This window comes from Ursus arctos, unplaced genomic scaffold (assembly GCF_023065955.2).
Source record: "Ursus arctos isolate Adak ecotype North America unplaced genomic scaffold, UrsArc2.0 scaffold_19, whole genome shotgun sequence".
NCBI lineage: Eukaryota > Metazoa > Chordata > Mammalia > Carnivora > Ursidae > Ursus > Ursus arctos.
In genome coordinates this window covers 13981874-14005439 of record NW_026622863.1, presented here as the reverse complement: position 1 = coordinate 14005439, position 23566 = coordinate 13981874, and the positions used below count along the sequence as shown (strand labels likewise).

General features: G+C 55.1%; 1 protein-coding gene across 1 annotated transcript in view; it reads right to left on the bottom strand.

Annotated features, from left to right (window-relative positions):
* Nucleotides 1-1591: 1591 nt before the first annotated feature.
* SLC12A3 (solute carrier family 12 member 3) overlaps nucleotides 1592-23566 on the bottom strand; it is a 43809-nt gene continuing 21834 nt past the window's right edge. Inside the window, exons 14-25 of the mRNA XM_057314170.1 lie at nucleotides 22846-22945; nucleotides 21986-22097; nucleotides 21428-21568; nucleotides 20311-20417; nucleotides 18453-18535; nucleotides 17268-17357; nucleotides 16553-16654; nucleotides 15526-15637; nucleotides 13012-13098; nucleotides 9962-10097; nucleotides 9141-9208; nucleotides 1592-3929 (exon numbers count right to left, since the gene is read on the bottom strand). Of these exons, the coding sequence (XP_057170153.1) occupies nucleotides 3788-3929; nucleotides 9141-9208; nucleotides 9962-10097; nucleotides 13012-13098; nucleotides 15526-15637; nucleotides 16553-16654; nucleotides 17268-17357; nucleotides 18453-18535; nucleotides 20311-20417; nucleotides 21428-21568; nucleotides 21986-22097; nucleotides 22846-22945 (1280 nt within the window). The 3' untranslated portion in view covers nucleotides 1592-3787. The remainder of the gene's footprint in view (nucleotides 3930-9140; nucleotides 9209-9961; nucleotides 10098-13011; nucleotides 13099-15525; nucleotides 15638-16552; nucleotides 16655-17267; nucleotides 17358-18452; nucleotides 18536-20310; nucleotides 20418-21427; nucleotides 21569-21985; nucleotides 22098-22845; nucleotides 22946-23566) is intronic.

The window sequence follows — 23566 nt, the reverse complement described above, 5'->3', positions numbered from 1 at the left end:
CTAAATGCCGTTTTCTCTAGAGACACTAGCCTAATTCCCTTGGTCTCATGTGTTTTCTCTCTCTTTCACAACCTTAGAGTCTTTTATTTGTAACTCTCTTATAAGCTGGGATGAAAAACTTGTTCTCTCTTGACACTGTCCTTCATCTGTATGACATTCTGCTGTCTGTCCTCTCAGGCAGGTGGTTCTTTGCAAGGCTCTACCCACATGGCATTTTTAGAAACTGAATTTGTTTTGGCTACATTTCAGGAAGCGGCACTTATATGATGCTTGTGCTTTCAATCATAAGATTAAACCTCACTTCAAATGGGGAATTACCAATGAAGCAGTGGCTGGGCTTTCCTGGGTCCCGCTTCTGTGAACACTTTTGAATTTAGCAGCTTTTTTTGTGACTTTCTGAGCTAAACATAGCTACAAGCGAAACCTGGCTGCTTTGCATGTGCTTGGGGGCCTCCCAGCCAGGTGGTTCTTCTGGAACATTCCAGCAAGCCTCATCTCTGTAAATTTACCTCTCCTTCACCACACAAGAGGCCAGGCCGGTGCGTAAAAGGGAATGCAGTCCAAATGGGGACTCTCCATGTGCTCATGAGGCCCATAGCTTTCTGCCTGGGAGGTAGAACTCAGCAAACCTATTGGGTGAAAAATGGGCCATACTGTGCTTACTTCAAAGCCACCACACTCTGGGCAGGAACTGAAGGAGGATATGAAATCTGGAGGCTGAAATGCCGAGGAGAAAATTGAGAGCTGACTGGACAGTGGCTCCCAGGGCGCATAAGTGAGGTGCCCCTGCTGGGGGGGTGGCCAGCATGCGAGGCTGCCGGCTGCCACCGGCCCCGTTCCATGCACAATGCAAGGACAGACTATACAGGAAACACCTCCCACCGCTGAAACTCAAGAAGGTAGAAGATCTTATCACCCAAAGGCAGAGAGAGAGAGAAAGAGATATGCTGGGAACTAAAATCTGTTCCCATTCTGCCGCTCTACGGGCCGAGGACGATGAATCGATGAATCGGAGGGCTTTCGAGAGCCCCCCCCTCCCATCACAAGGCAGGGCAGTAGGAAGTAGTGGCTGAGGGTGGGGCGTGGCTGAAGAATGTGTTCTCCACCCTACCCCCCAGCACCCACGACTTCGATCAACCGCGTGTGGGCCAAACCACAATCACCAGCGGGCCAGCTGGCTGGTGACACCTGTTCTGACCCAGCTCTCTCATGGGAGGCCTCAGACGGAGGCCCAGAGGGGTTAAGAGGTATCTGAGGTTGCACAGCCAGTGTTTTGGTGGGCCAGGCCGTGACCCTCTCCACTTAACCCCTCCACCTCTCGGGTTGAGGCAAGATTGAGAATCCTCAGAGACTTTTATCAAGACAGAAGAAGACGAGTTGCCTGTGAGCCTACAAACACGGGCAAGAGAAGCAAAGGGAATATAAGTGGCTCCTACAGATGTCCACCGTGGAAATCTGGCAATGTGACTAAAGAAGCAGTGGAAGCTCAGGGAAAGTTCAATCCAGGGTTGAGAAAACATAGTTAATTTTTTTCAAAACACTCAGCAGAGTTGAGAAACAGTGTGTTCCAAAACAAATAAATTCTGTTGACTGAGTGAACATATTTTTTATTCATTTCATTGTTTTTGACCTTATTGTTAAAGCAAGCCTTTAAAAAAAAAAAACAAAACAACAACCAAAAAACAAAAACCAAAGCCATTATCATGGTTCAAAATGCAGTTTCCAAGAGAGTAAAAATTAGTTTTTTTGTCTGCTGGTTTGTTTTAATACCCTAAGCCAGAGCATTCTCTGACTTTGGATCAGGGTCTCCCCAATCTACTTGTGAACTATTTGTCAGGAAATAGTTTTCTATGTGCTTCTAGAAAGGCAAGCATTCCCTGAGTGAGGCTTTGCCTATCTGGAGTTGGGGGTTGGTCCCGGGTCTGTGGAATAGCTCAGAGGCAGGACCCCTGTCCTGTTCCTTAGGAGCAGAGGAGCCATCCCTGGTGAGCTCAGCCAGGCACCTGGTCACTCTCAGCAAGTAAGTCCTGATACCGTGAAACAACCGTGGGGCCTATACAGCCTGGGAGTCCAGAGCCTTTGGTCTCTGCAGCGAGAGTACCTGTGAGGCACCGAAGTCCTTTGGGTCCTGACACTAAGAAAGAGATCTGCGCCTTCATGACTAAGTGGGCCGTCAGTGGGCTCAGAGGGGGCCTACCAGACCCAAAGATGCCTCGTTCCTTCGTCCACCCTGAAGAAAAGTGGTTATCGCAAGAAGACCTGGCCAGTTGTAACCTCCCAACGTCCCACTTGCACACTGCTGGGGTGTGTCTTAGAGCTGAAATGCCTTTCCAGGGAGCCTCGCCCACCAGCACTGGACTTCTCTTAATGAACATTCGCTCTTGTGTCCTAGCTTCGTGGGTGCAAACTCTCTGGGAGTATCCAAACACCCTTACCTGAGCAAGGCTCATCTTCCCCAGGTTCCTTCTCATCTCCGACCCCCATCTTAACACTCACCCCCACCACAGCTCCCACTGCCTCCATCTCTTGCTCCTTCCTCCTCCCCCATTCTTTTCCCCAGCCTTGGGTGCAGTGTGGACCTTTCCGATCCTTTGCCAATCTGGCCATCTTTATGCCCGTTCTCTGCTTCTCCATTCCTGACCCACCAAACCTCCACCCTCCAGCCCCAACCAAACCTGAAAGTCAACACCCTTCCATGAGACACCCTGAATCTTGCCCCTCCTTTGAAGCTCTTTCTTGACTGATGCCCACCATCACTACCCCTCCTCCCGTGTTCTGTTTGTTCCCTTTCCTTCTCCGTGGGATATGCTGGGGAAATGGCAGTGATGCCCAATGCGGCCTTTCTGCAAATCCTGGGTCACTGCCCATTTGTGGATTGCAACCAAGATCAAAAAGAGAAAAAGAACTATAACAAAGAATATCAGCACGTGACACCCATAGTAAGAGGAAGTATTGTTTTGTGACATGTTTATAATTTCAGTGTGTGTTTTAAGTCTCAACATAAAAGATATTTCTTACTGCAGGACACAGCCTAAACAGGTTTAAAAGTCCCTGGTCTACCAAAGAACCAACTCGAATGCTGAAGATACATTACTGAAAGTGAAGAGAGTGAGAAGTGGTCAAAGAAATTTGCATCGTGGAGTCTCAAAGGGCCCTGTGATTCCTCCTTGTAAGGGCAGCAGGGGGAAGCCCATCATCCTGACTGGTGGCCTAGAAACCGCCACACTCACACTTAGCAGTCTGACTCAAATTTGCATATAAATCAAAGACTGGGGGCTCCTGGGCCCCTCAGTGGGTTAAGCATCTGCCTTCAGCTCAGGTCATAATCCCGGGGTCCTGGGATCAAGCCCCACATCACCGTCATCATCATCATCATCATCATTGGGCTTCCCGTTCAGCGGGGAGTCTGCTTCTCTGTCTCCTTCAATCCCTCCCCCCTGCTCCTGTGCTCTGTCTCTCTCTCAAATAAATAAATAAAATCTTTAAAAAAAAATCAAAGACTGAAATCTTAATTTGTTGTAATCAAGATCAAAAGAAAACTTAAAAGGAAAATGGATCCACCAGAGAATTTTCCACACAGCTTCAGCTGTTACTTCTCTAGCCCATAAAAACAAGCCTAGAGGACACGTCTGATGGGAGCGGGGTCCAGCCAAAGTCTGCAAATCTACCAGCTTCTTCCGTCGGATCATCAGAAGCTTAAAGTACAACAGGACACGAGTCTTGTCCCCACAGACCGGCGGATGTCCCAGGCACCCGCGGCTTTGGGCAGACATGGCCCAGCCTGGAGTTACTGGCAGTAAAAGGTGAGCACGTTTTCCTGGTTCCCTCGGATCAGGATGACCGGAGGTCTGAGGTCCTGGGACAGCGTCTCCAACCAGGCCATGTACAGCGAGCTCGGGCACTTCCCCTTCCTCCCTATAGGCAAGGTACTGCAAGGCAGGAAGACACAGCAGATGAACGCTTACCAGAACCCTTCCCCACACCCCAGCTCATGACTTGCTTTCCGACCAGGAACTCTGTTTATTCACTCCTTCAGCGCTCCTTCTTCCTAGACACCCTGAGAATGACCTACTGCTCTCCTTAAAACACGACTCCAAATGTACCTTCAGTCACAAAGCTGGTGTAAACAAAGCCACAGCCTGTAAGACTTGTGTGATCTGGTCTCCACCAACATCCACAACCTCACCTCCTTCCACCCTTGGCCTCGCTTACAACCCTGCAGCTATAATGGCTTGATTTCCATTCCTGAAAAAACAAAGGGAAGCTTGCTCCTGCCCCAGGGCCTTTGCATGTGATGTTCTCCCCGCCCAGAAGGCAGCGCCTCCTGCCTTCCACCTGGTTGGCTCCTTCAGATCACTCAGGGCTTGGCTCACCTGCATCTCCTTCGCGGATTCATCCCCTTCCAGAGCGTGTTTGCTGTCTCTCTTCATCATAGCACCTTGTTTCATTGTCCTCACAATCTTTCCCACTCTCCCTCTTTTCATTTGTTCATTTGTTGTCTGTCTCCCCCACTAGACAGTATGTTCAGGCCAGGTCTGTCTTGCTCACTATCCCTCCCCCGCGCCTAGAACACAGTCTGCTATAGTGGGGGATCTCGCCCCCCCCCCCCCCGGGTCGGCCACTAGAACCATGCCGGCCTGTGGCCACAACTATGTGATCTGCTCACACGTTTCAGCTGAGTGTCCCTGTCCTGCCTTCTGCCATGTATGCGAGGCCCTGGGAACAGCAGTCCACACTTGCGGTGGGAGGGCCTCTTGTCCACACAGCAATGCCGTGCAGATAATGAGGTGCCCTGGGGCTGCCTTTCGGCCATATCATCACGGCTGTTTCAGGAGGTGACTTTCTCACCATCTTGCGATTCCAAAAATGCTTCAGGATGACCGCAGCTGACCTCTTGACTCCAGGAGAAAACAGTATCTCCCAGGCCCAGTGGGCAGGACGTGAAGTTGGGGCTGCCCTTTACAGTCTGTTTTTCTACAGGACATCCCACTGTTGCGTCTGAACTTCAGACAACGCTGGGGAACGGGGCAGGGCCTGCAGCACTGGCCTTGTCCCCTGCCAAGGGCACCGGGCAGGAAGGAAGGTGCTGAGCGACTCTGGGCCGCAGAGCCTGGGCTCTGGCCGCAGGGAAGCTGCGGGAGCCGCACTGCTGCTCCTCGGCCATGTGGCCGGGGCAGGTGGCTCGCTGCCTTGAGCCTCTGTTTTCTCTTCCGTGAGGTGAGTACGCACACACCTGCCTCACGGCTGTCGGTGAGCTCTAAAGGGGACAGAGCCTACAAAGGGCGCCACGCAGTGCCCGCACCTGGCAAGCACCTCCTCACGAAAGCAGCTCTGGTCACAGTGACTGTGATCAGCAGGAAGCGACAAGCTGGCGAGCCGCAGAGCTGGGACTCCAACCAAGATCCTGGGATTTTCCCACCCCCTGCCTCTGCTCACAGCGATCCTCACTGAGAAGGCCAACAGGGGACCTTGGACACCTGTCCCTTGCTTAAAATTCCATCCTGGAAGATTCCCTTGGGACCACGTCTACGCCCCCCGCCCCTTTAGAGAGCAAGGTCCCCGGGGCACGTCGGTGGCACAGCTGGTTGAGCATCTGACTCTTGGTTTCGGCTCAAGTCATGACCTCAGGGTCGTGGGATCAAGCCCCGTGTCAGGCTCCATGCTCAGCATGGATCTTCTTCTCCTTCTCCCCTTCCCCTCCCCCTGCTCTCTCTCTCTCTCTCTCAAATAAATAAATAAAAATATTTAAAAAAAGAAAAGAAAGCAAGCAAGCAAGAAAGAAAAGCAAGGTCCTGGGGACGGGGGAGTCCACAGGAACAGGGGTATCTCATGAAGCTGGCGTCGCCCTAGTGAGAACATGTTTGTGTCTGGTGACTCTCAAGGAGAAAGGGAAGTGGAAAGACCAAAACGAAACTTCCCTGATTTCGCAGTGATGCTGAAGTTTCGCTTACGTTGTCAACAAAGCCCTCCGGGAACGCCTACCTCACTCTCAGGCACTGAATTCAGAAATTTCAAAGGCCGCGAGGGGGCTGGTGGCTGCATTCTCAGGGGCAGGGGACTCCCGTCGCCCCTGCTCTGGCCTTTCAAGCCTCAGCGTCATGTCCCCTTCCCCAGCAGAGCCCGTCCACCCGTCCACCCATCCGAGGGACAGGCTCCCTTTGCACTCGGCCCTCGCGCCAGCCAATGACGCTCTGTGTGTGCTGGCCCCTGCGGATCTTCAGAACCAAAGCCACTCCAGAACGGAGGAACTTTTTGTTCAGATTTGCATCTCTCAGCCACTAAGAGAAGCAGCCTTGGCCTTAACCTGGATCCAAAGGCTTCAAAACCCAATCCTGGGGGGGCGGGGGCGGGAGCCTGGGTGGCGCAGTGGTTAAGCGTCTGCCTTTGGCTCAGGGCGTGATCCCGGCGTCCTGGGATCGAGCCCCACATCAGGCTCCTCCGCTGGGAGCCAGCTTCTTCCTCTCCCACTCCCCTGCTTGTGTTCCCTCTCTCGCTGGCTGTCTCTCTGTCACATAAATAAATAAAATCTTAAAAAAAAAAAAAAAAAAACCCAATCCCCACTTCACGGCTATGGGATCCTGGGCAAGTTGCCTGACTTCTCTGAGACTCAGTTTCCCTCTCTCCAAAGTGTGTGTGCTGGGGAAGGGACAGGGGTAAAACAGAGCCACTGCACAGAGTTTTGAAAATTACTAAGACCCCATGAGTCGAGTGTGGCTCACTCAATAAAATGCGGTGTTGATTATTATTTTTCAATTATTATTTGCTTTTGAGGCGGGTGTCTTTATAGGAGAAGAGAGGGGTCGAGTCCCAAAAGGGAGACTAGGAATAGGTTGCTCGTCTAGGCAAAGGTTGTCGGGGTGGTTTATTATCTTCTAAGCTGGTTTATCAGCTGTGGGGGTGAAGCTGACCTCAAACACAGGCCATTAATCAGATAACTGCTGGCGGGCAGACAGCAAACAACCAAGTTCTGCCCCAAACGTGCTCTAGAAAATGGTCTGAGTCCGCTCTTCAAGATGCTGGAAAGTGTAATGTTATCTTTCCTCCCGAGGCGGGGGAAGGATTTTTTCTTCCTCAGAATTTCTGGGGAATGCAGTTTCCTGACCCCACCCCAGGCCCTGATCTGGGAGGAACTGAGGAATCTGACAAATCCTGGTGCCGATGGACGTGACCCTCGGACCGAACCTTTAGAAACACTGGTGGGCACATCTCCGGGTTGGAGATTGGCAACGCCGAGGCGCAGCTGCTGTACCCTCCCAGAGAATGTGCCTGACGGCCGGGGCCCCTTTGGGCGCAGCTGTAGCTGGTGCCGTGACCATGGGGTGGGATGCCGTGTGTAGGCATCTCTCTGAAGTGACTGGACTTGGGGCGCCTGGGTGGCTTAGTCGGTTAAGTGTCTGCCTTTGGCTCAGGTTGTCATCCCGGGGTCCTGAGATTGAGTCCCGCGTCTGTCTCCCTGCTCAGTGGGGAGTCTGCTTCTCTCTCTCCCTCTGCTCTCTCTCTCTCAAATAAATAAGTAAATAAACCTTAAAAAAAAAATAAAGTGACTGGACCCATGATTATTTGTGTTGGCTACTCCCCGAAAGGCTGGTGGGTGGGGACTGCCTTTCCCTCTGGGGTCCAGGGGATAGGGGAGTGGGACGGAGAAAGTTCCAGCAGGTGCTTACCTCCCTGGATGAAATTTCTCATCTCATGGCTTGAGAGACTGACTTATTTTAGTGGCAAACAAACTTAAAATCATAGCATGTTAGACTGAACGACAACCTTGGAAATAATTAGGTTTAACCCTTCTCTATAATCAGGGACACTGAGATGCAGGGAAGTAGGATTACGTGCCCAAGGCCGCACGGGGAGCAGAGACAAAGCGCAAACCTGTTTCTCTGAACGGGGCTGGCACTCACGAAGAGACAGTTTGGCACATCCCAAGCACCACACCCAAGGAAAGGTCTGGGGAGTCGTCCTGGCATGAAGTCACTGTCTGGCACACTGACCCGGTCCACAACGTAGGCTGACCTTGCCCTAGGAACATTCTCTGTGGCCTGTTGGCCAGAGGCTCACAGACAAATGCAGCCCTTTCTCTTCCCGCAGTTCCGGCATCAAGGAAACACAGCACTTTCTTTGTACCCAAAATGTTCTCCCTAAGAGCCCCAGGGAGCACTGCTGGGGCAGAGCCAGCTTCACGGGTGGCAAGCTGTGCGGTCACATGCGCCCCCCCCCAACACTTAGAAGGGTCCCTTGCTGGGTTCCATCTCCCGCTACGGCCATCTTGCCATTCCTAATAATTTTTGAACAAGGGGCCGCACATTTTCACTTGGCACTGGGGCCCCTCAATGGTGTGCTTGATCCTGGTTTCAGGGTATGAGAAAACAGGTTCTGCAGGCTTCTGGGCCATCCTGAGGAATTCCCAGGTGGCTAGCCCTCAGGAAATGTAAGCCAGGCCAGTTAGACGCCTTGCCAGATCCCCCCATTCCCTCTGAGCTGGAGTCCCTCCGGGAGAGGGGAGGCAGAGGGCCTGGCTCACCACGTTCTTCCTCTCGGCCTCTGGGAGAGTACAGCCACTCTGAGACCCTTTGTGCCACGGCCACGTGTCACCTCACCTCCCACCTCCTCAGCTTTGGCCCACACCCACCAGAAGTGGCCCAGAGCTGGACGCAGGCAGCAGCGGCCGCGGCCGGAGGGCCCATCAGGCCCGGAGCCCCGCACGGCGAGCCTCTGCTTCTGCTGCTGCCCAGGCTTGGCGCGAACAGCAGCGGGGGTGGCCCACGGCCAAAGAGGGCTGGGTGATTCCCAAACAACCAGGAATCAATTTTCTTCTGGAATGAGTGGGGTCCTCCTTGCCAGGCTGAGTTTGGCAGGGAAAGGTGGCGGATGAGGGAAAACGGTGGTAAGGGGAGTCGGCGAGGCCTGAGACGTGTGAGGTCCTAGGCCTCCGCCAGCTGGCACTCCGGTGAGGGGTGCCGAGCGGAGACAGGCCCAGCCACGCGCCAAGAAGCCACCTGGGCTGTGTTTCCTGGAGCTTTGGGCCCTTCCACCCACAGGGGAGGGCTCGGGTCCTCAGCTGGGGCGCACCTCCTGAGCCCCTGGCCAGAGTGGACATCCTGGGCCTCGGTGACAGGCTTCCCCTCCCCCCAGCGGCTACTTACATGACCACCAGAGCAGCGTCGCTGGAGGAATCCTGCAGAATCTCATTCAGCCTCACCTGCCGGAGGGACTGGAGCAAGGAGAAGCCACGGGGTCACTGCCCACATCCTCAGGAGTGGTCCCCGACAAGCCCAGGGACGTCTTTTAACATTTCAGACCAGATGCACAAATTGTTCCCCCTCAATCATTACAGACTGTCCTTCCTCCGAGATGGAAGGGGACCCTCAGAGTAACAGAGTGCCAAGTCCACCTCCTTGGGAAACCCTCCTTGGCTTTTCTTTGCCGCACCTTGTTTCCATGACTTGGGGGGGGGGGGTTAGTTGGGAGAGAGAGCACCTTCCGTGATGTGGGGTGAGCTGGGTCCAAATCTCAGCCCTGATAGCTCACGGCAGAGAGAACCCGAGCAAGGCACGTGGCTGCCCCGAGCTTCATTGTCTTCGCTGTAAAATGGGTACGATCATCCCCTCCCCAGGGGAATGTGGGCAGCAGTGAGGGAGATAACCCAGGCAAAAACACACGGTCGAGGGCCCGGCACACAGAAGGCACTGAATCCCTGCCACCAGGCATAGAGGGGAGAGGGAGAGCTCCCGCCAGTCCATCGCCACAGCGGGGCGTGACTCCTGCCAAGAGCGGCTCTGAGTTCCACAGCCGGTTTACCCAGCATCTGTGGCTTGAGGAATCCTCAGGGGCCAGGGCGTGGTGGAGGGGGACGGTCAAGGGGAGGGTGTTAGGGAAGCTCGGGACGGATGGCGCACGGGGCCCTGACCCAGAGGAGCACCCTGACCCCCGCCCCGCCCCCGCCAGGCCCTTCTCTCTCGGGTACCTTGACTCTGTTCTTGTTAATCTCCTCATCTGAGATCTTCCAGGGGCAGTCCCGCCTCATCTCCGTGACAGTGGCCTCGTCCTTGAAGCCGTCATTCAGGCGGAAGGGTGCAATCATGTCCTCAAATCGCTTGGTGCTTGGGACAGAGAGAGCAGGTGAGACTGGGTGAGACAGCCCGGTTTCCGGGGGAACCAGGTCCCCCGAGGGAGACGGAGGTGGGCGCCACAGGGACACACTTCTCTGCCGCCGTGGTTTACCTCGAAGCAGCTTCCAAGGAGAAATCAGCACTGACCGTTGGGTCTGGCATTCCACCGAACTTCTGCAAGTTGTCCACAACACCTGGCCCGGGCTCCACCTCCACCCACCTGACCGTTCCCCGGGTAGTTCCTGAGCATTAACTATCCTGTGCCTGGCTCTGCTCACACACCAGTGAACAAAAAACCCTACAACGTCCCCTATCTACGGAGCTCACCGTCTGCCGGGCAATAAACAGGCAAGTCTAGATCACAGGCTTTATGAAGGCACAACTGAGTACCAGGACAGGGAATATTTGGGGCAAGGAAGGCCTCCCTGAAGCTGAAGGATGCCTGTCTTTCTGAAGCCAGCTCTGCACAGGACAGCGGGTGCTGGAGCACACAGAGCTGAAGGTGCAAAGGCCCTGAGGCAGAAGTGTGTTCGGTCTCTTTGAGGAGCAGCAAAGGAGGCAGTATGGCCAGAGCAAGGCAAGGGCAGAGGACAACGGGGTGAGGTGAGGACACACAAGTGAGAGCCCAGACCACGAAGGCCTTTGCTATTTGCCCCGAATGAGACAGGGAGCGGTTGGAGGCTGTTCTGTGTGACTTGACTCACAGGATTATAAACAGAAATTTGGACTGGTCGGCCTTCAGATGAAGCCCCCTGCAGCCATACGGATGGAGGAGCTCACACTGGGGACCGAGTCAAGAGAAAAAGATCCAGGGCCGAATCCCAAGGATGCTGGCAAGTGTCGGTCAGCAAAAGGAGGACCAGCCAGCTATTGGAACTGAAAGAAGGGTCACTGAGGTAGGAGGAATCCTGTGGAGGGTGACGTCTCCGAAGGCAAAGGAAGAGCTGTCTCCAGAGGGGTCGCTGCGTGGGATGCCACGGACAGGCAGAGGAAGATGCGCCCAGAAACGGGCTCTGTGGTGAGGCGGAGGCCAGTGACGAGGCCAGCAAGGGGATCTCCCGGAGGAAGTGGCTGCATAGCCTGTGAATCTCTTTGGAGAAGTTTGGCGTAGGAGAAGAGAGCGGGCCAGGACGTGGAGGCAGAGGAGGGCCAAGGCGGGGGGTTTTGAAGATCAGGGCTGCTGGTTGGGGTCTGTGGGCTTGCTCTCAAGCTCCTCCCACTGGGAATGTATTCGGCTGCCTCTGTCCCAGGAGGCCTGTCTCAAGCCTTTGCTCCTCCGCCAACAGAGACAGCCCGGCTGCACGCTCTCGCGTTCTCTCCGGCATTCTGGTGCACCTCTGGCTCCTGCTGTGGCTCTGGACTCCCTCCAGCCTGCACTGGGGCCGGCGTAATCCCTGGCGGCCTGAGAGGGTGACTGACTCCTGTCCGCCGCGGCTCATGGTAGGAGCCGATATGCCCATCATCGCGGACTAGCTTCTTCCCTCTCCACGTAGGGGGAGTATGAGGGAGCGGTAAGAGGTCAGGACGGGCCTGACTTTCCTGAGGGGGTGCAGTGCTGGAAAATCTCACGTGCATGGATTTGCAGAAAGCAAGCCTGATTATAAATGTCTTCGTTTCAGACTAGGGAGTTGACTCGTTGAGCGAGTCGTCATCCTTTCCGACCCCGCCATTGAGCTTAGCTACGAGCTCACACGGGGATTTGCTTAAAGTCCATGAGCTTGCTGGTGCGTCAGGGAAGAAGGGGAGTTGTGGCCCAGACCCTTTAACGTTTCCCCTACTCCCAGCACCAGCGTGTTCACAGAAATAACATCAGGGGCTGTAGCTGCCACGCTTCGGCCTCAGGGCCTTTGCACCTCTGGTTCTGTTTGCTCCAGTACCCCTCCGCCCTGTGGAAGGGCGGTGCCTCTGCCATGGCCCCTGCCTCCAGCCGTGTGTCTCTTCACACGTGACTCTGCCAGCCCTGGTCATGGCCAACTGGAGCAAAGGTAGCCAAGAAAGAGGCTTTGCTGCAACCACTCCCTTGGCTCCGTGGGAAGGGATGAGCCGGGCCAGTCACAGCTCCTTTTTCAGGAACTTCAGTGAGTGAGGCCAGGCTTAGAGAAGGAAGCAAGCCTGGGGGGGAGCCGAGACCTCACAAAAATGTCAAGAGCTAGAGCTCAGAAGCCACGAGGAGGCAGAAGCCTTCGATCCAGCATTTACTGAACACTGACTCGGGGCTGGATATCGTGTTAAGCACTTTACACAGACTGTCTTTAAGACAGTGGTTCTCAAAGTGACCGGCCTGGACCAGGCCCTGAGAGCTTGTTAGGAATGCAGGTTCTCGGGCCCCACCTTGGACCTACTGACTCAGAATCTTGGGGCGGGGCGGGAGGAGGGGTGTTCAGCAAGCTGTGTTTTCATAAGCCCTCTGTGTGCTTCTGACCCGGGTCAAAGTGTGAGAACGGCTGCTTTATGTCACCCTTCAGGATGTTGGAGAAAATTGGAAACTTATGACCAGCAAGCAGTGGGAAGTGTGAAGCCAGGGACCCCCCCTCCCGCCCCTCCCGCAGGTCCGTGGCGTGGGTGGGGGTGGGGTCCCTTGAGGATGAAACACCGGCCTTCGCTCCAGTGGCAGAACAGCCGAGACTTGCACCAGCTTTAACATACTTGCTCTAAGAAAAGCACAAAGGTGAACACTCACTGTTCTCCAGCCCAGGTGTGTTTCTGGCCAAGACCAGAGCTCTGATATGCAAAGGAGAATCCTGACAGGAAAACAAGGGGTGCGAACTCCTCCCCTTCCTCTTTCCTCCCCTGAGCCCTGTCTAGGTGGCTGCGGGAAGGAAAGGGGCAACACGCAGAGGGAGGGGTGTGCAGGGCATACAGCTGGCCCTTCTGCCTGGAAAGTAAGTCCACACCGAGAACTTACTGCTCAGCCCGCGGCTTCTGGTTGATGTCGGGAAGGACGTGAACCTCGTGGAATCCCAGTCGGAACTTGCTCAACAGGGAAATGATCCTGGAAGACAGAGATTTTTAAATATGTATTATTCCATTCAGTGAATTGTACTCGGTACTGTCTACCGAGGATCCAGCAGCGAATACAGCAGATCAAACCCTGGCCTCAGGGAGTTTACGTTCAACCAGGGCAGGGGCGGACAAGAGATGAATGTTGATAACGGAGGTCAGAGGATGACATGTGATAAGGAAAAGCGATGGAGCAGTATTTCCCCAAGTACCTGGCGGCCATCTCTGGACTAGCACACTTTACATTTTAATGTCTATGCATCGGCCAGGGACCTTGGTGCAATACAGAGTCTGATTCATCTGGTCGGGGGTGGGGCCTGGGATTCTGCATTCTGACAAGTTCCCAGGTGATGGGATGCCACTGATCCAGGGAGAACACTTAGAGGAGCAGGGGTCTAAGGGATGGGAAGGTAAAGCACAGGAAATTGCAGGGTGGGCTGTGGAAAGAGATGACACCCATGAACGAAGTATAGAACCAGGAGGAGCAAGCCACATGGTACTGACTTCTCATGCAACAGGGGAGGAAACACCGTCTGTGGCTAGTGGCAGTCAGGGAAGGCTTCACAGAGGAGGTGGCAGTCTAGCTGGAAGGTGCATGGTGTGCAAGACTATTATAGGCCAAAGGGGCTGTGGTGGGGGTATCTACAGTGGAATCAGCCAAGGAGCCTTCTAAATAATACACCTGCCTTAGCTCTCACCAGTGCATCAGAATCCCTGGGCGGGACATGGCTTTGGGGATACCACAGAACAACTGGCAGGGTTTGAGTGCGTGGGGGTGGAAAGTCCAAATGAGTGAGGGTGCTGGGGTGCAGGAGGCGGCACGGGAGCCGTGAGCAGCTGGCTGGTTGGGCAGAGCCCGGGGATACACCTTAAAGACCAGGCCACAGCCCAGCCACCAAGCCTCTGCCGGTCCCCGAACCTGGGAGGGAAATTAGGAGAGCAGAGCTGGGAGCAGATGTGCTGGTATGCAGCGGGGGGGTGGCAGGCCTGCTCAGGGCCCCGGCCAGAGGCAGTGCCAGCCTGGCGTCAGGTCACAAGGAGGCCAGAGGGCTTGGCCTGGCTGAGGGACAGCTGGGAGGCAGAGGACATTCCATGACCCTCACGTGCCGGACACCTCGTGAGCCCGCGGTGCCATGGCCTTGAGGTCAGCTAAACCCGCTGAGCCTGGCTTGCATTCAGGCCTGCAGCAGAAAGCTGAGCCGGCAAAATGGCCTTCCTGATGTCTTTATCTTCTGGAGATCGCAGAGAGGTCAAATGCTGCTTTCCTCGGCCTGCTGAGAAGGGCCTTCCGGAGGAGAGGTTCTCAGCGGGGGTGAGGACCCGGAGATGGGATTGCTGATCGCCTTTAACTCACACAGGGGGTGACCGAGAAGGGGTGATGGGGACGCGGTCCCGGTGGTACAGGCCTCAGGGTCCTGACTGGGACTGCTGCTGAGTCCCCTGCTGGGACTGTTGCTGAGCACACCAGAGGCCAGGCAGAGTTTCTGCTCTTTGGCTAATTCATCGCATGACCTTGAGCAAGCTACCCATTGTTGCTACCCCGCCCGCCTCCTCTAGCGGCTTCCATCCCATGACCTACTACCACTTGACCTTGCCCTAAACAAAGCCATTGCCCACCGTGAGGCACACCTGTCTACCTGCCTTACCATTTACTTCCTTTTCAGCTTAAATCAACTCACATTCTTACTCAGCCACATCTTGGAATTTCGTATGGCAATTTTCAATAGAAAACCAGCATCTCTTGCCAGAAAGGGGTGATCAATAAAACCCAAGTAAATAAACCAGCGTGACTAAATTCTGGCTGGCTGAACTGAACTCTGCTGTTGCCCGCCAAGCTCCCCAGCCAGGCCCGTCCTCTGGCTGAGACAGATTAGTGTGGGTTCCCGAGCAGAGAGCCCCTCTCCTGCCGAATGAGCCACACGGTTGGAAGAGAATCAAAAGTCACTTCTCACCAAGAAATCCAGTGGGACTTGCTGCCCCAACTCCTGGCCACTAAAGTCACCTGCTGTCTCATCAGGGACAGCATCCCAAGCTTGAGGGATGGGGGCAGCGTTGCCCTGAAGGATCCTCGGTCCCGCCTCATTTCTCAGCAGGAAGGGCCTTCTCCATCCGTTACTTCACACAGGTTTCTCCTTGAGCAGATTTGCGGCTTTGAAATATAACACTCCTCCTCGTCCTGGCTGAAATAGGGCGTCTGCATCTTATGTGAGGGGGGGTGGGACAGCAAAACACCTTCCAAAATGGACAGAAACCTGCTCCTGCCCAGAGCTCCTGCAGCACTGCCGTGACCTGGAGAGAGCTGAGTCCACCTGGGGGACGGAGGGGTGGCACAGGCGGGGGAAAGCAAGAGGGGGCACCCATGGGAAGAGCTGGGACGGTGCCGGTCCTGCGTAGTCCCCCACCCGTGCTCCCCACTTACGCCTTTCTCTCCTGGTCCATCCTGTTGATCTGACCCCCCACGAACACACGGATTCTGCATCCGCTCCATCTTTTCTTGCGGCCCAGAAGATAGGGGATGAGGAGGGTGAGGCCTGGCAAGGAGGGTCCCCGTAAATCAAGGGGGAGCTGCTCTCAGGATAGAGCACCCTCTGGGTTCCTGCCCCATCTGCCACTGGCACGCCTCTTCCCCTCCGTGGACCTCAGTGTACCCATCTGTGTAACGGGGGTGCTAGACTAAACTGAGGGGCGCACGGGACTCTCTGGGCTGGGGTTCATGTGGCCTGCATGATGTTTTTAAATCTGTGAGCTAGCATTGAATAATTGGGGGATTTTCATATGAAAATCTGACTGCTGGCCCTTTTTTTGAAGATTAAAGATTTGGCCAGTGGGTGGGAACCCTCATCCCTCCTTGTCATCTCTCCACATGAGCCGAAGGCCAGCTGTCACTTACCATTACATAACCCTGGACCAATTGACCAATTACTTCACGGCTCTATGCCTCAGTTTCCTTCTTTGTGAAGTGGTCTCATAACAGTTCCTGCCTAGGGACTGTACTTCGTGCCAAGCGTATAGTAAGTGTTTAGTCTATAGGTTACGTGCTCCTGGAGCCAAAGCATCTTCTGTCTAGGTAGGGATCTATCGGGTGCAACAATAAAGCCAAGAGGCATGTGTTAAGAAAAATGAGAGAGGGCATATTTTTTGGGAAGTGAAGAACATTCCTACAGCTTCCCCTCATTCATGGCAGGTGCCTGTGACCCCTAATGCCCATCTCGTCTGAACGTTCCATCCCATGCTGACCTCAGCTCCTCCTATAAAGTCCCCCATTTTACAGCCAAGAAGAGGGGCCCAGCCAGGCTTCTCCAAGTCCAGAGGTGGGCCCAAAGGCCCCTAGTCCCCTTTGCTGGGCTCTGCGGTCCCTCCCGGGGCCCTGTCCAGAGCGGCCAGGAAGGGCAGGCCATGGAGGGCAGGCGGCCCTGGGGAGAGCTGGTGGCCAGGGGGGTACTGACCTCCGTCATCAAATAGCCAGTAGATGTCGATGCTCTTCCTGCCCTGCTCGGACTGGAAGATGGTGCTGGCTTGCTCCTCCTGCACCAGGGCCTCGGGGTCCACTGCAGGAGCAGAGGGGCAGGTCACCTCAGAGCAGCGCACCTTCAAATGCCTGCTCTGTCTGAAAATGGAGCCAGCCACCCCGTGAGGTGGGCTCGCTGTCGCCCAGGCTACGCACGTGGCAGCAAGAAGCACCCCACTGAGGGCGTGCATGGTAGGGACTGGCCCAGAGCACCACCCATGGCTCTTCGGACAGCGAGACCTGAGACCCAATTCTCAGCCACGTAGACCAGGAGCAGGGGTCCCGGACGTGCAGTCCTGGGACACACCCTGCCCTTGTTCCCTTGCCTCCCAGAGCATCAGTGGGAAAGGACTGAAGGAAAAGCCTACTCCTCTCCTCCCTGCCTGTCACCTCTGAGCGTGGCCAGGGGCCCCTGGAGGGGTCTCACACGGCCCCCAGAGCCAGCTGGGTGGGTTCCCACAATGCCAGGACACTGAATTCCCAATGAGGGCTGCAATGTGGAATACTGCCCAAGCCCACCTGCCCCGGGCCCCAGTGACCCGATCCCAAGGGTCTTGGGCACCTCCTGCCCGTGACCGGGTTCCCTCATGGCCCGCCAGTCGCTGCCCCCCAGGCGAGAGTGCCCTGAGCCTCTGAGTGGGGTGCGGACTGACGTGCGCCTGAGACAGACGGCCTGGCCCCGCGGGTGCTGGCTTCTTTGCTGTCCTCCGCTGGGTCAAACACTGGATCAAACACCGGGTTAACTGCAAGAGAGGGGGCAGCTCTGTTCCCAGGCTCTCCTCAAACCGGGGCACTTCTGGCTTCCTCCTCTCCCAGGCTACCCCTTACATTAGGAAGACAGTCCTGGCTCCTCACCTTCCCCTGATCTGGCCTCTGCTTCCCCCTGGACCCGGCCCTGGGCACCCCAGAGCCCCCCACCCCCACCGGCTTCCTCCTGCCCCTGCATCAGGGCTCAGCCAGGCGTCCCCTGAGCCAGGAGCACTTGCAGCCCCCTGCTTCTCAGCAAAAGTCCCCCTCGTCGGAGGGGCCTTTCTGACCACGTGTCACTGTCTGCAATGACTAATGGGTCCCCTGCCTTTCCTGTGGGAACACCAGCTTCCCAGGCTGACTTTGTTTTGTTCCCCGCTGTACCCCTAGCACGGAGCACGGCATCCGTCAGGAGCATGGCTGCGGCTCTGTGAGGACCGGTTGTGTCAATATGCACTCGACAGCTGCTGTGTGCCAGGCGCGCTGTCTGCCCAGGGTGACACGACCCAGGCCCATCTGCCAGAAATGTGGCCTCCGCACTTCTCAGTCCCCGCCCCCCGGGACGGCCCCCTTTTGTTTTCTACTCTATCTATGATTCCTTTCAGGCCTTCACATGTGACTAACGCTGAGTCTACGGATTCCTGTGTGACAAAAATTAAAACACAGCCCTCCTCGGTGCCCCAGAGAGGGTGTCGGGGACCAAAACGTGCAGGCTCTGTGCTTTCTCTGTATTTTCATGTTCCGGTGTCTTTCTGTGCACATTCTCCTTTCTCCCCTCTTTTCCATCTTCCTCTCTATTAGATCCTCTTTATCCCATCTGGTTACAAAAACCCTGATAGTGGTTGGGGAACTCTGAGGTCCAGTCTTGGTTCTGCCCCCGGCTGGAAGTGTGACCTCGAACGTGGCCAGTGTTTTCATTTGGAAACCTGAGGAACTGTAAGGGGCCAACAAAAGCTAACTTTTTAAGCTTTTATTCCTTACTAATGTCCCCCTCTCTTCCCTCCACCACTTAAAAAAAATCATTCTAGAACTTTCTGGGATGCTGTTCAGGTTTTTGACAGGGGCGCCAAGCAGGTGGGGCATGTACTCACTGTGTGCCTGCATCACCTCTGAGACGTTGAGCCCCTCACGCATCCTCATGACACACACACCATAGTTGAAGTCAAAAGCATCGCTGGAAAGAGAAGAGGTGGGGTCAGGGTCCTCTTGGTCCCAGCCCACAGCGCCCAGCCCCCAGGAGACCAGATGTCTACAGTTGGCCTCTCACCTGCCTCCCACCATACCCTTCTTTCTCTTGGGGCCTCAGTCTCCCCACCCATGTGACATGCAAGCAGAGCCGGAGAGTCCCCCCAGGTCCCCTCTAGCTCTACGTTCTGTGGCACCAGGGGTGCTACGGACCCTGTACTCAGGGGGAAACCAAGTCAGGCCAGTCTTCAAGGCAGGCCCTGTCCTCCTAATACATTTGGATAATCTGCACAAGCCTGCCAACAGAGGTGGGCATGGGAATTCTTAACCCTATTTTACAGAAGCAAAACTTGAGTTTCAGGGAGCAACTTGCCCATGATCCACACTAAGGAAATGGCCAACTGACTTTAGAATCGAAGAGCTGAGATGGAACCCTGAGGGCAGTGCACATAGGAATGGCCTTGCTCAGGAGGGCAGGAACAGCTTGTCTGAAGGGAACGTCTAGAAGACTCCTACCCCAGAAGTCTACTCTCTGTCCAGCTGACAGAGGGCCCCAGGGACCCCCAGTAGGGCTTGATCCGATGGGCTAAGCATTGCCCCCATGGGTTCTTTAGTTACACATCTCTGGGACAGGCGCTTCTCAGGCCCCAGCATTTTGGGGTCTTGGAGCACTGGAGCTGGGGGGATGCTGGAGAACAGATAACCCACTACCTGTTGTCATTGTCAGAGGCAGCTGAGATGCACGGCTCACAGTCAGGCAGCTGGGTCACGGCAGACCTGGAAGCAGGTCCCAGGTCCCCAAAACTCACTTACCTACCTACCTACCTACCTTCCTTCCTTTCTTCCTCCCTCCCTCCCTTTTCTCTCTCTCCTTCTTTCCTTCTATTAATTAATTAATTAATTAATTAATTTAGATTGCGAGAGAGAGAGCATGCATGAGCAGGGCAGGAGGGTCAGAGGGAGAGGGAGAGTGAGAGAGAATCCCGAGCAGACTCCCCGCTGAGCTCCCCAACCCAGGGCTCGATCCCATGACTCTGAGATCACGACCTGAGCCGAAATCAAGAGTTGGAGGCTCAGCTGACTGAGCCACCCAGGCGCCCCAGCCTTTGTTCTTTAAACGCTACTACACACTGCCTCTCTGTTCCACGTCAGCACAGAAAAGCAACTCAGGCAGGCACTTTCTGGAGGTTGCACAGGAGGAGCTGAAGGAGAAAGGGTTTGGAGTGCAGCCTGACGTCCCCAGGGGGTTTATCCTCATGGTCCCGTTCCGTACCCTGCCGCCCCCGGGGGCCTGGTTTCGCTTCTTGCTCAGTGGCACCCCCTCACAGCATGAGAGCCGGCTCTCTGCAGGTCTTCTATAGTCCACAGGCGGGCACGAGGTTTTCACCTAAAACCCACCTTTTCGGCTTCTCTGAGAAACCAGAAGTTGGCAACCCTGGGTCCACATTTCTGCCTGGGCACAACTGGCTGGAGCCAAGTAGCCGCTGCTCACGGCAGCTTGCCACAGTCCCCACTGCTCCCTACTGTCCCTTGCCTGGTCTCCTTCTCTGTGTTCCCTGCCTGTTCCCTGCTTATCTTGGTGCCCACGGCCCAGAGGTCAGAGTGTCGAGCCCTCAGTGAGTGGGTCTGTCTCTTCCTCAGCTTTGAACCAGCTTCTTATGACATCCACTGTGTCCCCCCTGCTTCCTGAGGCCCAGGAAACTCCAAACTCCAAAGGCCCAAATCAACAGACCGCAGGCCTGCCACCCTCATGGCCTCACTCACTGCAGGATGCCGATGTAGTCTTCCACCGTGGCCGGGTGGGCCGACTGCCAGTTCTTCTTGAACCCGACCACCAGAATGTTGGGCTTCATTCTCCCGAGACCCGCGGCCTGCAAAGGGTGTGGGGGTGAGGGGGGCCGGGCCTCATGCCCCACAGGGGCTTTGTTCTGGGACTAGGGTGGGGCTCGCTCAGCCCATGTGTCGAGGGCTCAGGAATCACATCCTGCCAGTCAGGGTCCTGCCCGCCTGGACACACCCAGGAGAGAGGTGACGCTACAGTCAGAAGCTACAAGGACCCGGCTGTCCCATCAGCTCTGGATTATCCCACTTCCTGCTTCTCTAGCAAGTGATTTCTCATCACGAGGGACTTGAATTTGGATGCCAGGCTTAGAGTATCCCCAGGCCATCTTACCCCTACGTTCTTTTATACTTATTTTTTTAGTGTTTAAAAACGTTGAAAAATTTTTTGAAGTGAAATTCACACAACCCAAAATTAACCATTTTTAAAGCCTATCATTCAGTAGAATTTAGTATTGTCACAATGTTGCACAATCATCACTTCTATCTACTATCAAAATATTTTTGTACCCTCCCCAAAGAAGACCCCATATGTTCTTTTTTAAAAATGAGAAATATTTAGAATTATTAGAAAGGACTCTGATAGGCTGGCTCAGGATTAACAACTGTTTTTGTATCTACGCATCCCATTTTACAGCTGGGAAAACTGAGCAGGAAAATGAATTGCCTGGTGGAACATTCTAGAACTTGATCTGAGTGGTGGCTTCACACCATTGGGTGTATCTGCATACATAAATATTTATCAGACTAAACACTGAATATTTTTCCCTTTGCTGTCTGTAAATTATATTAAAAAAAAAAAAGAAAAAAGAAAAACAAGAGTTGCTCAAGATTACAAAGGCCTCACAGGCTTCCAACTGGGGTTCCCCGGAGGCCCTTGGGCACCGTGAGAAAGGGCCCTGAGTCAGCATATCTGGAGAGACAAGAAAGGCAGGCACTCCCGTTGCACCAAAGGAGCTTCGACTAGCCCCTCGGGACATCCCGCCTTCCAGGTTGTCACACCAGTACTAAGTCCTATGGGAAAGCCCCAAATCCGTGGCACCTGCATGAGAATCTGGACACCACTGCGGAGGTCCTCGGCAATGACATCCGAGTAGAAGGCCTTGATCTTCCTCTTGTTCAGCCACTTGGTGTGCCCATTGGCGATGAGCCGGAGCTCAGGCATCCTCTGTTTTCGGGGTCCCTGTGGGTGGTGGGAGCAGGTGACATCAGGAGCTGCCTTCACCCTCTGGCCCGAATGAGTTTCAGCCCCTCTTCCCCCTGGAGGCTGCCCCATGGGCTCAGCCACACCCAGAGATGCCCTTTCTCCCCCTATGAAGTTAGGGGAGGGAAGGAGGAGGAGGAGGGGAGAGGGAGGAGGGCGGGGAAAGGAAGATGGAGGGAACAGGCTAGAGGCAGGGCAGTGGGGAGAAACCAGTGATGGGGACAGGGGAGGGGAGAGAACCAGGCCCACAGCACGGTCTGGTGGGCTCTGCTTGCTCCATGGCCCCTCCGCCCCCCACTCCTTCCCACACTCTCTGGCCCCCCTTCCGAGGATGGACTTCACACCCAGGGCCTCCTCCAAAGGCAAAGCCCCACCCCACCTAGAGGGGCCACTCACAATGAGCACGTGGCCACAGACCATCAGGCTGAGGTTCCGGGTGAAGGTGCCCACAAAGTCCACCAGGGCTGGGCGGAAGTTGGGGGGCCCCGTAAGCACTAGGCACTGGGGACTGAGGAGGGGAAGGGAAAAGGGCATGAGCCATCTGGACAGAGCCCGGGGTATCCGGGGGCAAAATGCAGGTGCTGGGGAGAATAAAGGCTGGGGGTGGGGAGGCACATTACTTACAAGATCTCTGTGCCACGTGGGTGGGTGGCTGGGTGACTCAGCCTCTGGATGAAGAGGCAGCCAAAGGTTGTGGTCAGGGGCCACTGCCAGACTCACTTGGAGCCAGACAGAATTGGTCACTCACCCGCTGTGTGACCTGGGGCCAGTTACTTAATCTCTCTGTGCATCCGCGTTCTCATCAGGACTGGAGTTAGTAATGTCATAGACCCCAGAGGGCTGCAGTAAGATGGCGTAAGGCACTTTAGAGCAGCAAGGCAACACAAATACATATGGCTGACTTTTAGCAGCACCATCTGCTGGGAAGGAGGCCCGGACACACGACTCTCCTCATTTAGGAGAGGTTCGCCACGGTCGGCCTCACGGGTGACTGTGACGGGCACTACAACACCAGATTGTCCTTGGATAGCCCTTTGCGTCTCGAAGAACATATTCTGCTGTGAAAACTCAGGTACAGAGAGGTCACCAGACTTGCTTGGTCCCCACTGAGCAATGTCAACCCAGGCCCCTCACCGCGGGGCGGTACTCTCCACCTCTGTTCCCTCTCTGAGCCTGGGCTGCGCCCACCCCGGGTCTGCGGGGGCAGGTGACAGGTGGCCTGGAGCCTCCCAGAGCAGGGACAGGGCTGCGCTCACCGGTAGTTCTTGATGTGGTCCTCCACCTCGTTGAGGCCCACCGAGTAGCTCAGGGCCAGGTTGTAGGAGCCGGCCTGTACCGAGGAGCCCCAGTTCACCTCTGAGCGTGGGGGTGAGCACAAGATTAGAAATCCCGGGAGAAAGCAGCCGTGCCGAGGGAGGGAATGTTGACCTTCTTTAGGAATCAAGCACCATGGGAGCTGGGCTGCCTGGTGGGCGGAGAGACTGCAGATCTCTTCCTAATGCTTGCCCATATCATATGGCTGCATATTTAAAAGTTACACTCCAAAGCATTAAACGCTAGGAGCACCTGGCTGGCTCAGTCGGTTAAGTGTCTGCCTTCGGCTCAGGTCATGATCCCAGAGTCCTGGGATTGAGTCCCACACTGGGCTCCTTGGTCTGCAGGGAGCCTGCTTCTCTCTCTGCCTGCCACTCCCCCTGCTGTGCGCTCTCTCTCTGATAAATAAACAAATCTTAAAAAATAACCCACAAAGTATTAAACTCTACAAAATATTTACCTCCCTTGACAATAACCTGGAAAGCCAGGTTCAAATTTAGAATTCTAAGCTTTCCTGGAGTTCAGTGTCCTGTCCCCAGATCACTGTCCCCTGGGGTCCTTGATCGTGTGCATATAGACATCATATTGTGTCTACCTGTCCCTCGATCAGCTGGCCCCTGGCCACCCCTCAGGCCTAAATGTGCGCCCCAGCCACTTCAAGAG